The 14756-nt window shown below is 39.2% G+C and overlaps 1 protein-coding gene across 6 annotated transcripts in view; it reads right to left on the bottom strand.

Annotated features, from left to right (window-relative positions):
* Window positions 1-14756, bottom strand: part of SPIRE1 (spire type actin nucleation factor 1) — an 84009-nt gene that overhangs the window by 25770 nt on the left and 43483 nt on the right. For 3 of the 6 annotated variants that reach the window (XM_079982922.1, XM_079982926.1, XM_079982924.1), the window contains exons 4-9: window positions 13082-13207; window positions 9545-9628; window positions 8997-9161; window positions 8014-8100; window positions 6930-7059; window positions 4190-4231 (exon numbers count right to left, since the gene is read on the bottom strand). In XM_079982922.1, coding sequence (XP_079839048.1) covers window positions 4190-4231; window positions 6930-7059; window positions 8014-8100; window positions 8997-9161; window positions 9545-9628; window positions 13082-13207 — 634 coding nt within the window. The remainder of the gene's footprint in view (window positions 1-4189; window positions 4232-6929; window positions 7060-8013; window positions 8101-8996; window positions 9162-9544; window positions 9629-13081; window positions 13208-14756) is intronic. The other 3 variants (XM_079982923.1, XM_079982927.1, XM_079982925.1) reach the window with 1 other exon arrangement.

Below are 14756 nucleotides of genomic sequence, written 5' to 3'. Positions count from 1 at the left end.
CCAAGAGATGGAACAGGTGGTCTGGAGGAAACCAAGTATGGCAGCAAAGGCTTAAAGCAACACCTTCCTGGAGGGTAAATGTCAGAAACCTGAGGGAACTGTAGAGGTTACAGGGTGGGAGACAACTCTCAGATGGGAGAACTGGATGGACTCACTTTCCTTCCTGTTGCACCCACTCACTAGTTCACACAAATTCAATAAAAGGTGGCTAGCATGCACCGCCTCCCCTTTCTGGTGACAAAGGCAGCCTCATGGAACAGGCTTCTAATGGAAGGTTTGATGGGCCATGAGATTTGACTCCCTATCCATAGTGCTTCCTCCCCAAAAAACATTCCAATTTATACAAGGGAGATTTCATAATAAAAATCAGTATAACCAGTATAACCAGGCTGTGAAGTATAACCAGGCTGTGAAAATTACACAGCCACATATGTTTTTGGCTAGTGGCTTGTCCACTGTTGAAGGACTAATGTAGAGTTGTGGTTCTGTGGCAACCTGTTGGAAGTATAAATAAAACAGGGGCCTTTTTAAACCAAAGGTCGTTGTTCCATCTGCATGTGCAGACTAATCTTCATGCCCTTGATCTTCCCAAGAGTCTATCTGATAGTGACACACTTTGGTGTCACCTTCAACAACAGGATTATGAAGAGCAGCTGCAACTCTTTTCAGCTCTTGATAGAGATGAGACCTTCCATTACTTACAGCCTCCTTATTTACTCAGTCCTCTTTACTCAAAACACTGACCTCTACTGCTGCTCAGACCATCTCAAAATGCTTCTTCATCCACATGTCCACTCTGACTTTAGGCCCTTGTTTCCTGTTACAACCCTTCCTCCAGTTCTACCAATCTTCTGCACTTTATTTCCTTCCCTTCCTTTCTTGCCCCCTACTCTCAGTTTTAAGACAGTAAGCTCCTTGTGGGTAGAGACTTGGCTGTTCTTTACAAATGAAACTCTAAGGTGTCACGTATAGCAATGGTACTGCATAAACCAGAGGTGTGCAACCATTTTGGGTCCATGGCTCCTGCAGCCACTCACCATTTTTTGAACACCCCCCTTGTGGAGTGTTCATCAGCTTCTCCCGTCTCCTTGGGAGTCCTCTGGGCAGCTGCAGCTACCATCACTGGTCTATGAGCTGCTCCTCCTGCCTCAAAGAGAGATGCCTCCTCTCACTGCCCCACAGGGGCCTGAGAAGCACCCCCTGGCCAGCCCCAGAGGCACCATTTGCCTGGAGAGATTGTAGCCAGGGCTGCTACAACAAACAGCTGTGCAAGCCTTTGGGAGGCAGAAACATGAGCGGGCATCAGAGGTAGGAGGGAGGGAAAGAAAAACAGAGACCAGTGTTGCCCATGGCACCCCTGATTATCATTCAAGGCACCCCAGGTTGCCATGGCACACAGGTTGAAAACCACCGGCATAAGCGATTAATAATGATAGTGATGAAAATAACAGAGCCTAATTCAAAAACAAAAACTATACTTAAACTATTTGGACAAACATTGTAAAAAATAATACAAATAAGACTACTGCTCTCCTTTTTGAGGGATTCCCTATTTGTAAACATCAAATCATCAGACAAAACAAGCAGGGAAGTTGATGATGATGAAAGCACCAATTAACATGGAAGCAAATGGAAATATCCATTTTTAAACAATTGAATAAAACACACACATACAGCAACACAGTTAAAGAAAACTCCTGAATACAGCCTATTCTTCCTTAATCCAAAATCATCATAACTGAAGCTTGTGCTGATCAGGTGCTAGCCCGCTTCTATCCACAAACTCCTCAATTTGCTCCCCAAAAGCACAACTCAGAGGAAGGTTCAGAATTCAGACGATAAAGTACCAACATCACATTTCTGTGTGAGGCACATGCCTGCCTGTATAAAACTTTTTAAACAGAAACAGAAAAGCAAAAGCTCTTTAGATAATATTCAAATCCAAAGCATGGTTAAAATCTGTAACATGTTAAATAGTAAATCTACAGCATATTAATGTATTAGTGTGAAAGGTTATGGGTCAGATCCAACATATTACAAGTGGGTGTCCATTTGTGCAACAGGATTTCACCCCCCATTCCTCCCCACAGCAGCCCCTCTGGAGCAGATTTTGGGGGCATGCAGGGGGGCTGAAATGGGGAGAAGAGAAACACAAAGCATTGTTGCGCAAGCAGGCAGAGATCACTGGATGTCACCCTGTTTAATGTAGCACATATAATTTTAGTAATAGAAAAAAGAGAGTACAGTGGTACCTCTGGTTACGAACTTAATTCATTCTGGAGGTCCGTTCTTAACCTGTGGTACCACTTTAGCTAATGGGGCCTCCTGCTGCTGCTGTGCCGCCAGTGCACAATTTCTGTTCTCATCCTGAGGTAAAGTTCTTAACCTGAGGTACTACTTCCGGGTTAGTGGAGTCTGTAACCCGAAGTGTTTGTAACTCAAGGTACCACTGTATCTATTGAAACAACCTCATAAGGTTATGAGTTCAAAAAAGAATACTAAGTTCTCGTTTTATCACCCTTCCTCCTCCCCTATTCCATGTGAATTCTCTCTCTCTTAGATTTTCAGAACTAGTCATGGCTAATGTTATGCCTGCACGAGAATCTTTGCTAGCCCTGCTTAGCTCTCCCCAGAGTTCTGAAAGCTACTTTTAATGATAGTTGCAAACTCTTATTTGGTGCTTACCATGGTTAGATGAAATACTAGTACACATGTGCTATTACACTACATCATGGTTCAGGCCCACTGTGAGCACCTGCAATGGTCAGGTAAATGCTGGGACTCATAGGCCCCAGGAAGGCCATTCAGGGCTAATGCTAGACTCTGAAATAACTTTTCACTGTCTTTGTTAATTTTTTTTTTAATTTTTTTTTACCAAAGTGGTGTCCATGCTGCAAAGTGGCTGCCAAGGCTGCATCCACCCACCATCTGCTTTTCCTCAGAATGCTTCTGGAACCTGATGCCAAGAGGTATTCTGGGAAATGAAAATGGCAGGTGGCAATACCCTCAGAAAGTGCTTCACTTTGCAGTGTACCTGCCACATTGAGAAAACATGGTAAGAAGTGACAAAGCTACTTGTTAAGCTTACTTGATGCAAAGTGATATGGGAGGTCCTAGGAGGGGATTTTCTCCTGGACTCCTTCAAACCTAGCTCTGATCTTGCCATATGAAAATAAAAGGGAAGGAAAATTCACATGTGGAAGTGGAGGAAAATTGCATGAGCCTAGAGGCCACTGCTAATCATGGTTAGAAGATCATGCCTGTCATTGGCTCATGTATGAAGGGAGTTCTGGACCAACACTGTTGTGGAGCATTGCACTGGTACAGTGAACCAACAGAACCAATCTTCTATAAACGGTTTGTGAATAAATTTATAAGAACCCAAGAAGAGTCTACTAGATCAGGCCAATGGCCCATATAGTCCAGCATCCCATTATCACAGTGGCCAACCAGATGCTTGTGGTAAATCCGCAAGAAGGATTTGAGCACAAGATGATTCTCCCACCCTGTTTTTCCAGCAACTGGTATCCAGAAGCATTATTGCCTCCAACTGTGGAGGCAGATAAGAGCCATCATTTGATAGCCCTTTCCTCCGTGACTGTATCTAATTCTATTTTAAAGCTGTCTAAGTTAGTGGCCATCACTGCCTGCCATGGGTGCGAGTGCCATATAACTTTGTGCTGCATGAAAAAGTACTTTCTTTTACCTGTCCTGAATCTTTCAAGATTCAGCTTCATGGAATGTCCACATGTACTAGTGTTATTAGAGAGGCAGAAAAACTTTTCTGAAAAACTTATTCCATGCCATGCATAATTTTATACTTGTCTATCATGTCACCGCTTACTCACTTTTTCTCTAAACTAAAAGTCCCAAATGCCGCAACCTTTCTTCATAGAGGAGTTATTCCTTCCCTTTGGGTGCCCAGTCAGAGTAATGGGTATTTACTCAAATATATTATACTAGCTCTGCACTCTTCTATAACTACAGTATTTTTTTAAATAAATGTTTACACAAATGCTAATGATTTTAGTGTGTATCTCAGATGATATTTAAATTAATCTTAAAATCTGCAGACTAGGATTTGGAAAAACATCCTTCAGATGTTTTTCTTACATTAAACAAAGAAATGGAATGGAACACGATTTACAGTTATCACAATAACCACGTCAGGTGCTGTAACACTTTTTACCTGACAAGTCAAAACTGTAAGACATGCTAAGAGGCCGGATTGCTGGAAAAAGAAAAGAAATCAAAATGACAAAAGAAAAACAATCTGTTTTTAAGGGAACACAAAGAAAACAGAAGGTTAGTTTAAATGAGAGACATTTCAAATTGTATTATACAGGCCAATCTAAATCTGAAATGAGTCAAGACACTTTTTCTTTACAGCAGTAAAGGTGTAAGTGTAAACACTGCAACAGATTCATGGGAGGTTGGAAATACATAAACACCTGGATCCTAAACATGTATTTCCCTGGAAGGGCCAGTTTAGCTAATATTAACTCCACATGCAGAGCACAGTGAGTATGATATTTAAAAGATCTTTACTGCATTTGCACGTCTATAATATACCTATCATTGTTGCACATTCTCATCAGGGATGATGCTGGTGTACAGATACTCTGCATAACTGGGCTGCACATGTGGTGATAATCTTTTAAACATTACACTGCTTTCACATTACATAGCCATAAGTAAAGGCTTTCCTGAAGCCTGCATGCAGGATTAATACCTTCTAATTTGGCCCGAAGTCACATCGATTTCAGTAAGGGCCACTTGACACATGACAAATTACTTAAATGAGTGTAGAAAATTGCATATAAATCTTTGTGTACACTGTCGCATACAAAAAATACACATTTTTGTTGCTTCACATGTTTAATTGCAAGGAAGTTCTGACTGCTAGCAGGTTTCTGTGGCATATACACATGGAAAAACAGATCTGCAATTTTTCAGCTTTGATTTTGTAAATTCTATTTTATATTTCAAAATTATTTTGGTATAGGGAATTTGTCATGTTAGAAATGGCTATGAATGTACTTAGGATCACTGGTAAAGTAAAAAAAAAAAAAATGAATCCTGTCACAAAGATGCTGCTGAAAAAGTTATTCTGTAATAGAAATACATGCATAAATACATAAGGAGGGTGAGGGAGGGTGGCAAACATTATGGCACTACATTTCAAGGAGGTAGGCACATGCAATTGCAGAGGTACTCAAAATAGTTTGGTCAATTAATCTCAGTACTGGCATAAAATCCCTGACTCTACTCCCAACTGTAAATTGCCATATGCACAAAATAACTATTCTTCAAAGATATCTATCATTTTTTTGATGAGAATAAGGTCCTCTTGGCTGTAAAAAGAGCAGTTAGTGGTGATTATAGTGTTTTCTCTAAATGCTTAAAGTGCTTCACATACTTCACTCAGTAATCCTTACAACAACCATGGAATGTAGGCCTGTATTATCCACAAATTACAGATGCGGAATTAAGATTGAAAAATGGTGGTCTGCCTAAAGCTGCCCAATATGCTAAAATTTGAACTAAAATTGGTTTACAACTCATGCTTTTAACCACTTGACTATGCTCTCATGAAAACTGAAAATAGGCAACTGCTGATAATCAGAGTATGCACTGCTGGTGCATAATTATATACTGTAAAGCTGGATGTGTAAATAGATAACTTGAACAGCAATAGTATTCACACTGAATATTCTGACACTATAATTTAGGGGTTGCTAAACTCCACTTTGGAAGAAAAGATCCATCCTCCCTAAGCAAATTTTTCTGCCTTCTGGTAGCAGCAGTGAAAACAACAAAAATTAAAGAAACACTGTGCTGGTATAGGTGGAGCCTAGTGCCCTGATGGGGACGAAGATGGTTCCCTCCCCATTTATAGGCATTCCCTTCTTTATTGCCTGTGACATTAATAGTAGATACACAAGTCCTTTCATGGTGGTGCTGTTTTATGACTTTTAAATAAAAGTTTTAATATGTGAGAGTTTCAGCATTTATTTATTTTTAAGTTACAGACAACAAATATCTCTTTCCAGTTGCATCAATGCCCTATAATTTCATTGACTTGTTTTTATTTAGTTTTTCAGAGGATGTGTGTTCTTGTGTCCAATGCTGCAGCATATATCTACCTTGATTTTTATTAATGTAGAAAGTGGTATGGGTATCACTCTTCTCCAAGCTGTTACATGTGGACTAGATATCACACTATTGCATTTAAATGGAATCTTGTAAGACTACGGTACAGAAACTGGAAGAGAAGTTAAAAACACACACCCCATACACCAAAAGAATAAGTGACATGTTGCTTTGTACAAAAGGAAAGCAACCACTGCTACTTGTCAATAAATTAGTGGAAAACTACTCCATGTGTCCAGCAAAGATCACTGTGGCAATTATTATTTTCCTAGACCAACATAAGAAAAATGAAATAACTGAAAATTGAAATAGCTGGTCTAAATCACTGATCATTATTATTACTTTAATAAATATAGAGCCAGTGTGCCTTTTAATAAGCAATCAGAGCTCCTGAGCTTGCAGACATTCCATTTCACTTTAATGACTATTCTTATGAAGAGAGCTCAGTGAACATACTGGTTTTTTCACTCCTGCAAGAATCAAGCAACTTAGGTACAATCACCACCTATCAAAATCAGCAGGTGGGTTTTGTTTAGCAATTTCCTTCCCTCTTTAGCCCCTTATTCCCCACACCCCCAAATCAGCACAAAAGTGTGCAGGTATGTGGGGAATCACTGGAGAATGTCTCATTCCCTGTTCTCGCGATAGAAGGCTCTGCTTCATCAATGAGCCTTCAGTAAGTGGAATGACACCAGTTGGATACAAGCCATTAGCAATATGCAATAATTTCATCAGCAGAGTACCACCCAGGACTAATATAATCAAAATCAAAATACCTAGCCTGCTGCGCCTGATCTCATCAGGAGAGACGGGTCTCAGTTTTCTTTCAGACTTGATTTCTTCCAGTATTCTTTCATGGAGGCTACGTGGTCTTGGTGGGGTTGGTTTTAGTTTTCTTGCAGAGGCCTTGTGAACATTAATACAAAAGTAAAGAATTGATGCCAAACACTTCACAAGAGATGTGTACAGCAAATTATTATCATGGTGAAGTCTTTCGTAAACTAAAACACACAGAGGGTTATGGGATGGATTCAGGCATTGATCCAGACAGGCTTATATAATAAACCTTACTGGTTCTGAACTAGATCAAATTCAAGATAGCAGGTCTGATAGACTTTGTTTCTTCATGTTCTTTCTCCTCAGTGCTCAATGCAAAGGCAGCTATTTTTTTGGTAGTAATTGTACTTGCCCATTTAGAAATTAAAGTATTCCCCCACCCCTTTTCAAATAAAAAGGGTATACTCATCAGGAACTGGGGATGATAGGGGGAAAAAAACAACTAGGAGGCTACATGTTAAATAGGAAATATGATTTATAGTGAATTAAAACCTCTCCCTCCTTGAATCAAGAAATACAGGTGTAAATAAAAATTGATATTGGAAATTGTGTGGACAGAGTCAGGAATGAAAAACCCCAGAAAGCAAACAACAAGGCTAGCTGAAATAGGTTTGTAAGGAATGCGTATTAATTCAACAGTGAGTCTGGCAGCAATAAAGTTAGTGATTGTCTGAGGAATTAAGAGAGGCAATGTCTGGGCAGGAATTGGCCACAGAAGGGAGGAAGAGTACAAGAATCAAGGTGAGAAAACCTACTGAGAGCAATATACTGTGAGCAGGGAGAAGGAAAGTGAAAATACCAGAGAGTTTTATTTTAAAAGAATTCCTGTTACTTGCTTTAACTTTCTATGCAAGCATTATAAAGCTGAAAGGGGATAGATTATATGGAAAATGTTTGTGTTTTCTATTCTACAGCATTTTTCAGGTGAGAGTGGTAGGAGCATCAATAAAAATAATTATTGCAAACAAAATATATTTAAAAGCTACATCTTAACTGGGAAAAGGCACATATCAGATTACATACTGGATTTAATGGAGGTCGAGATCGGATAAAGTCCAAGATAATATCATGAGCACTCTTTTTTAATCGTGGAGGGATATCCCCATTGACCTGAAAGAGAGAAAACTAATGTTTTATCTGAAAATGGAAACAGGGCAATGCATCCTAAAACCATCATAATCACTGAAACGCATCAACAGTCTTCAATCAGCTAAGGGGTGCTGAAGATAATAACATGTTGTTTGACAATAAGAATTATCTTTGATGAATCAGACCAAAAATCCAGAACTATCACAACAGCCAAAAGGAAGCAAGGCACAATGGGACGAATTCTGCTTGCTGCAGCCATTGGCAACCTCCACCTACATATTGCCTCCATTTCACCCACCCACCCAAATTGCCAAAATGATCATAACAGCAGCTGCTGGTCCAGCATTTTATTCTTACATAGGCCTGAAGGCCACAAACAGAATATGAGTGCAAGAGCACTTTCCCCACTTGTGATTCCCAGCAACAAAGATGTTATATGCCCATAAGGCTTTTTCCGCCTGGGCTCTCTCTCTGTGTCTCCCACTGTCTGTTTCTTTCTCTCTTTTACTTACTTTCTCTCTCTCTCTCTCTCTCTCTCTCTCTCTCTCTCTCTCTTTGGGCTCTCAAATTTCAGCGGTGCCCCATGCACTGCTAAAATTCAGCACCTTTCGTGCTCTGTTCTACACCATTGTTGAAGCATCCCTTGTGGCACCAGGACCCAGTGCGGACAAACCAGTCGCACCGCCTTTCAAACTGCCTCTGCACACACCATGGAAGAGGAAGCAATTTCCAGAGGAGTGGTCTACAGAACAAGAGCGGGCCTGCGATGTCCAGAGGTCTGCATAATGCCATCTATACAAGCTGCAGGGTTTCCACCACTATTCTATGGATATGTGTGGAATCATAAACCTGACTTTCACCAAAAGACACAGTGAAAGGTGGTCATTTCTTTTTTAACTTGTGTTGTCACAGCTTACCATAACTTTCCTTAAAGTATAGCGTTTGGATCGAATATCATCCATCAGCATCTCATACGGAGTGAGCTGATACTCTATGGGAAGAGGATTGAACTGACGTTCTTTAACTTTCTTCAGTTTCACACCATCTCGCAAGTCTCGCATGACCTGCACCCAAAACTGAGCCTGAAGAATCAAGAACATTAATATTTTTCAGAATCCATAATCAAATGTTAGCCCACTAAGAAAAATAACTAAGCTGATCCAAAACATAATGATCACTAGTTTAAATTAACTTTTATAACTTTTCTTAGTTATGGTTTTAAATATAAAATTTTATAAGCTTTTATAGGTATTATATAAATTGTATAGATAATGTTTATAAATTTATGATATTCTGATGTTTTTATTGTACACTACCACAATATGTTTAAAGAGTTGGAGGTTTGGAAATATGCTTATCAATAAATAAAAACACATGAACAGTAAAACAAAAACAAAAAACACTCCACAATCGTACACAATATTTGGCCACAATATTTAGTGTATTATTTACAAGGCAGTATTACCCAATCAGCAGTTTTTAAATCATCAAGATCAGCGCTGGAGTCATCAGTTCCTTCTCTGTCCATTTCCTGCATCTTCTTCAAATTCTGAAGGTTAAAATAGAAGGTAGATATGTTGCAATGAAACAGCAGCAGTATGGTCAGAATAGATCAGAACCAGCCCTTTCATAACCAAAAGAGGCTGTACACTAGTGGAACGGCATCTTTGAATCTCAGCCAATATATTTGCAATGTGGGCAACAGATGGTGAATAGAGTGGGGATGAAGTGGGGTCCAGAATCAAAATGGTAGAGACAGAGAAAGGAGGGACACAGGCAAGAAAACAACACAAGGTTAATGAAAGGGGTTCCAGTTGTTTCAGTTCTTCCTTCAACCCTTGTTAGTCTGGGTTTGATGTCAACGCAGGACTTCAAGAATGGACTCTGGCTTATCAGTGTTGGATCAGTGGTTGCTTAAAAAAGTTGTTATCCATGACTTGATTCAGAATGACACTGCTGACCTGAGATCTAAGAGGGTGGTATCAGCCTTGAAGCTAGGCAGTTAGATTTGCAGATTATTACCTTTAGAAGGTCTATATGGTCTAACACTGGGGGCCCATTAATATCTGTGAGTAGATGCATTGGTTTCTGTTTCCTCAAAAAGTGAAGTCTATAGGTTGAGAAGGAGGTCCTCTTTGGTGGGGTACCCATATACCTAATATGAAATGTATTTCAACATCCTGCCCTATCTCCAAGCTATTCACCGTACTACCACCACCACCACTAATAATAATAATAATAAATAGCTGACATTTGTATAACATTTTCAGGTGTTAAAAGCACTTCACATACATTAACTAGTTTTAATATTTACAACAACCTTATAATCAACCTTATAAACTTGTAATATAAGGAATGAAATCTGTTCATCTGTTGTTTAAATTGGTTTATTGCTAGATTTCTAGACCTGACCTTTTTAAAGGTACTTTATTTAACTTGATGTAATAGTGTCATATTTGTCACAGTTTGTGTCAGATGAAGCCATGCGTATATGTTTCCCTTCTATTGTTTTCTTATTATTTCCTGCATCTGTATATAAATCTTTCCACCAAGGAGATTTGATTATACACTGCTCTGCTTAACACTAGAAATCTCTGCACCACTGCCAATTGAAAGTTTTCTATAAATAATGTGACACATTCCATTATAATTTCACCTAACTGAAACCTGAATTTCACTCATTGTTGTTTCAGGTAAATAAACTACCGGTAACTTTTTGCTAAGAACATGTTGTAAAAAGCTGCTGAAAATTTAATGATCCCAGAAAAGGTTGACATCTGTTGGGAAAGATAATACAGGGAAATCTCCCCTGAGAGATCATTTGAAAGCTTGAGCCATTGAGAGAGATTGCATTTCCTTCTTTATTTTAAATAACAAGTGTTACTGCTTTCTATACAAAAGGACAGGTAATAGACAGTTTGGATGCTTGATGTGTAAACTCAATTGAGTAAGCATATTGTTGTTGTTTGTATTATAGAATTGTAAAACCAATTCACCCTGACTGCTCTATTACGATGAAAAACTAATGAAAATGAACATTAGGGCACTAAGTTTCATGGCAAGAGGTTTAATGACATCACTACTTCCAGCAAATTAGTCATGTGCACAGTCAGCTTCTGCAAAAATTATGCAGAACAAGTTTCTACTGAACTCAATCTGGGGGAAAGGCTGTAATTCTGAACAAAATGCAATGAGTGCACTTCCACAGCAGGCTCACCACACAAATTATATACATCTGTACACATTCTAGTTTTATCATATCAGCATGAAAAAATAGACCCTGTGGATGACATTGAACGTAAGTCGAATCCTCAAATGAGATTTGTTGAATTGACAGGAAATGGCTCATTCTTTATTGAACCAAAGGTCACTGCAGCATTAAATCAGAGTGCACACTCTAAACCTCTCCAGAGAGCAGTTATTTTAAGAGCTTTCTGGTCACCACAAATTTAAGTCTATCAATGTTTTTAATATACCACCTAAATGCTAAAAGCTGCAATATTAACTTCATTTACCTGGAAGTAAGCCCCACTGAATTCAGTAGGACTGTACTTCTGAGTAAAGAAGGTTAGGATTGTACTGCAAGTCACTGTCAAATCTCTGTCGTCAAAAGGAATTGTTAATACTAACAGGCTAAAGTTGCCAAAATCAGGTTGCCATTTTAATATCAAACTTTCATTCAAAATTTGCAAATGTGTGAAAGCTCAGCATCTGTCTCATATTTAAGTATGTGCAGCATTACATTTGATACCATTACATATTTTATTAACTCTTAGGGCTGGCTCCTCTAGTGGAAGCCAGCACAAGGATTCCTGTTAGTGCAATGAGGCTTTCCCCTCTTCCCAAAAAACCCCTGAACAGCACACAGTGGGAGGAGAGGGGAGATAATTCTGCTGGGCAAGCAGAAATGCTTGTAATGATTGAACAATCTATTTAGTGTTGTATTTCACCCTTAAATATTTAATTTTATCACAATGCCTGCATAATTAATTTGTGTTATAGAGTAAATCTGATGAAATTAATGAACCTAAGTTATTAACTTCAATGAATTAACTCTGAGTAGAACTAGCATTGAATACCACCCTTTATTTTTATTTAGCTGAGAGTTTATTATATGCAGCACCATACTGAACAAACTTGAAACTGTAAGAGTATGAATGAAAAGAAACAGACAAGAGAAGAAATCTGTTGAAACTGAAGAATAGAAATATTGTTGAAGAGGAATAACAAAAAGAAATAGGACCATTCTGAACGAGCCACTGGGGAACCAGCTCCAGTTGTGCCCCTCCCCCTGCCTCTCAGGAGGAGACAGAGGAAAAGGGAGGGCAAAACCACACACAAACTGCTCAGACTGGGACACACAAATGATGTACTGCATAAGAATCTTTCATATCACTAGAAAGGTTCAAATACAGTGGTGCCTTGCAAGACGAAAAGAGTCCGTTCCGTGATTCTCTTCGTCTAGCGGTTTTTTCGTCTTGCGAAGCAAGCCGATTGACGGCTTAGCGGCTTAGCGCTATTAGTGGTTTAGCGGCTTTTAGCGGCTTATCGGCTTAGCAGATAAGCGGATAAGCGGCTTAGCGGCTTAGAAAAAGGGGGGGGGAGGAAAAAAAACCCGCAGGAACTCGCAAGACATTTTCGTCTTGCGAAGCAAGCCCATAGGAAATTCGTTTTGTGAAGCACCTCCAAAACGGAAAACTCTTTCGTCTAGCGAGTTTTCCGTCTTGCGAGGCATTCGTCTTGCGGGGCACCACTGTATCGGAATATTTCAAGAGAGAGTAAAAGCCATAGGCAGGCTAGGTCTGGAAGAGGATGAGGAAAGGCTCTAAAAATCCTACCTAACAAGTCCAGTGGGAAGCATCATCCTTACAACAGAATGTCCTCCAACCTATTCTGGCAAAAATTACCTTTTTTGACATAGTATGTGTACATATTAGTGTACAGAACGAAACAAGTCTCAAAAATGAGTAAAGCAAACACTCATGACTTTTACCATGCTTACCTCTCTTGCACTTTTAATTCTGGCCAAGAATGTATACAGCTCCATTGTTTCTGCAAATAGTGCCCGGCACACTGCTTGATAGTGATTTGGTGCATCTGATCGAGTTGGTAGATGAGCAGCACAGAGCTAGGGGGAAACAAATGTTTTAATGATATAAGCATCATTGTTCTTGCTCTATTATTATTATTATTATTATTATTATTATTATTATTATTATTATTATTATTATATTTGTATACTGCCCTTCATCTAAAGACCACAAAGTTCAAAAAATACATAACAAGGCAAAAAACAAAAACAAACCAATAATGCCCTTCCTACAAACACATTTAAGGGCTATAGAATGTTCAATCAGCCAAAGGCATAAATACGGAGAAATATTTTTGCCAGGGCGTCTGAAGATATATAAGGAAGGAGCCAGGCAACCCTCCCTGGGGAGAGCATTCCATAAATAGGGAACCACCACAGAAAAGGCTTATTCTTGTGTTGCTGACCTCTGGGGCTCTGGTGGAATTGGCACACAAAAAAGGGCCTCAGATTATGATTGCAGGGTCCAGGTTGGTTCATGTGTGGTCCTTGAGGTATTGTGGTCCTGAGCCATTTAGAAAGAGAACCTAAATGCCTGCACTTAAAATATTATCAAATATACAAATGCACCCACGCACCCACCATTTGCATGCTTATTGTGTATTTTGATTATTCTATCAGTTGGTAGACATGGAATAAGACTGGAATGCAATAAGGTCTGTGCATAAGCTGGAATACATTACAACAGGAGCAAAAAATAGAAGTGGAAGTGCTGCTTAACTAAATTTCTATGGGAAGCTTTTATTTTCAAACAGCTTCTGGGATGCCTAGAAACTGGGTTGCGGCATTCAGTTTTTGCTTAGATCACTAAGAAGATTAGAGCATTTCCATCTACATTCAGAGGTCACATTATGTAAACAGGGGAGTCTTGCCAGCTTCTCTCTCTGGGTTCATTCTCATTTGAGTAGGGAGCACAACTCTCCCAGCCAGCCTGGTGCTAACAGAAATCACAACTATCAGGAAAGATCAAACAAAACTTCTGGCTCCATTTGAATGTACTTCATCAAGAGTGAAACCAAATTACAACAAAATATTCACAACTGACTGACTTCTCAGAGCTCACTTGGCTTCTATATAAGCATTTTCAGATAAAGCCTTGAAATCTGCACCACAACAACTCAGTCTGTCTGGGATCAGAGTTCAAAAGATACACGCTTGCTTCCACTTCTAATCATCATTTGAAAAGAGCTGTATTACTGTTCTCTTTTCTCTAGAGAGTGAAAAAAATTCTTTCCCATGGGACCAAAAAGACCAACTAATGACAATTCTCTGATTAAGCAGCAAAAATATAGCCTGAATAACATCATGCATTTGCTGTAGAACTGAAAGATAAAACACATTTCACCAAATCTTCATTTCAGAGGCAAAGCAAAGGGCTTATGTGAGCCCCTCACTTCAATCCTGGGAGATGGAAACATACCATACACTCTCCATGCTGTGTATTTTTATTCACACAGTCAAAATCTATTTACTGGTTCTTGCCTTTCCTCTCTGATACTAATACCTGCCATCTTCACATCCTTTCAGCCACACATGCATTTGTGATAAGGAAATCAGGCAGCTGTACCTAAATCATTTCTCTCCTTCT

The sequence above is a fragment of the Podarcis cretensis genome (genome assembly GCF_951804945.1).
Source record: "Podarcis cretensis genome assembly, chromosome: 7".
Lineage (NCBI taxonomy): Eukaryota > Metazoa > Chordata > Lepidosauria > Squamata > Lacertidae > Podarcis > Podarcis cretensis.
The sequence above is the reverse complement of the archived record's forward strand: the minus strand, read 5'-3'. Positions and strand labels throughout refer to the sequence as shown.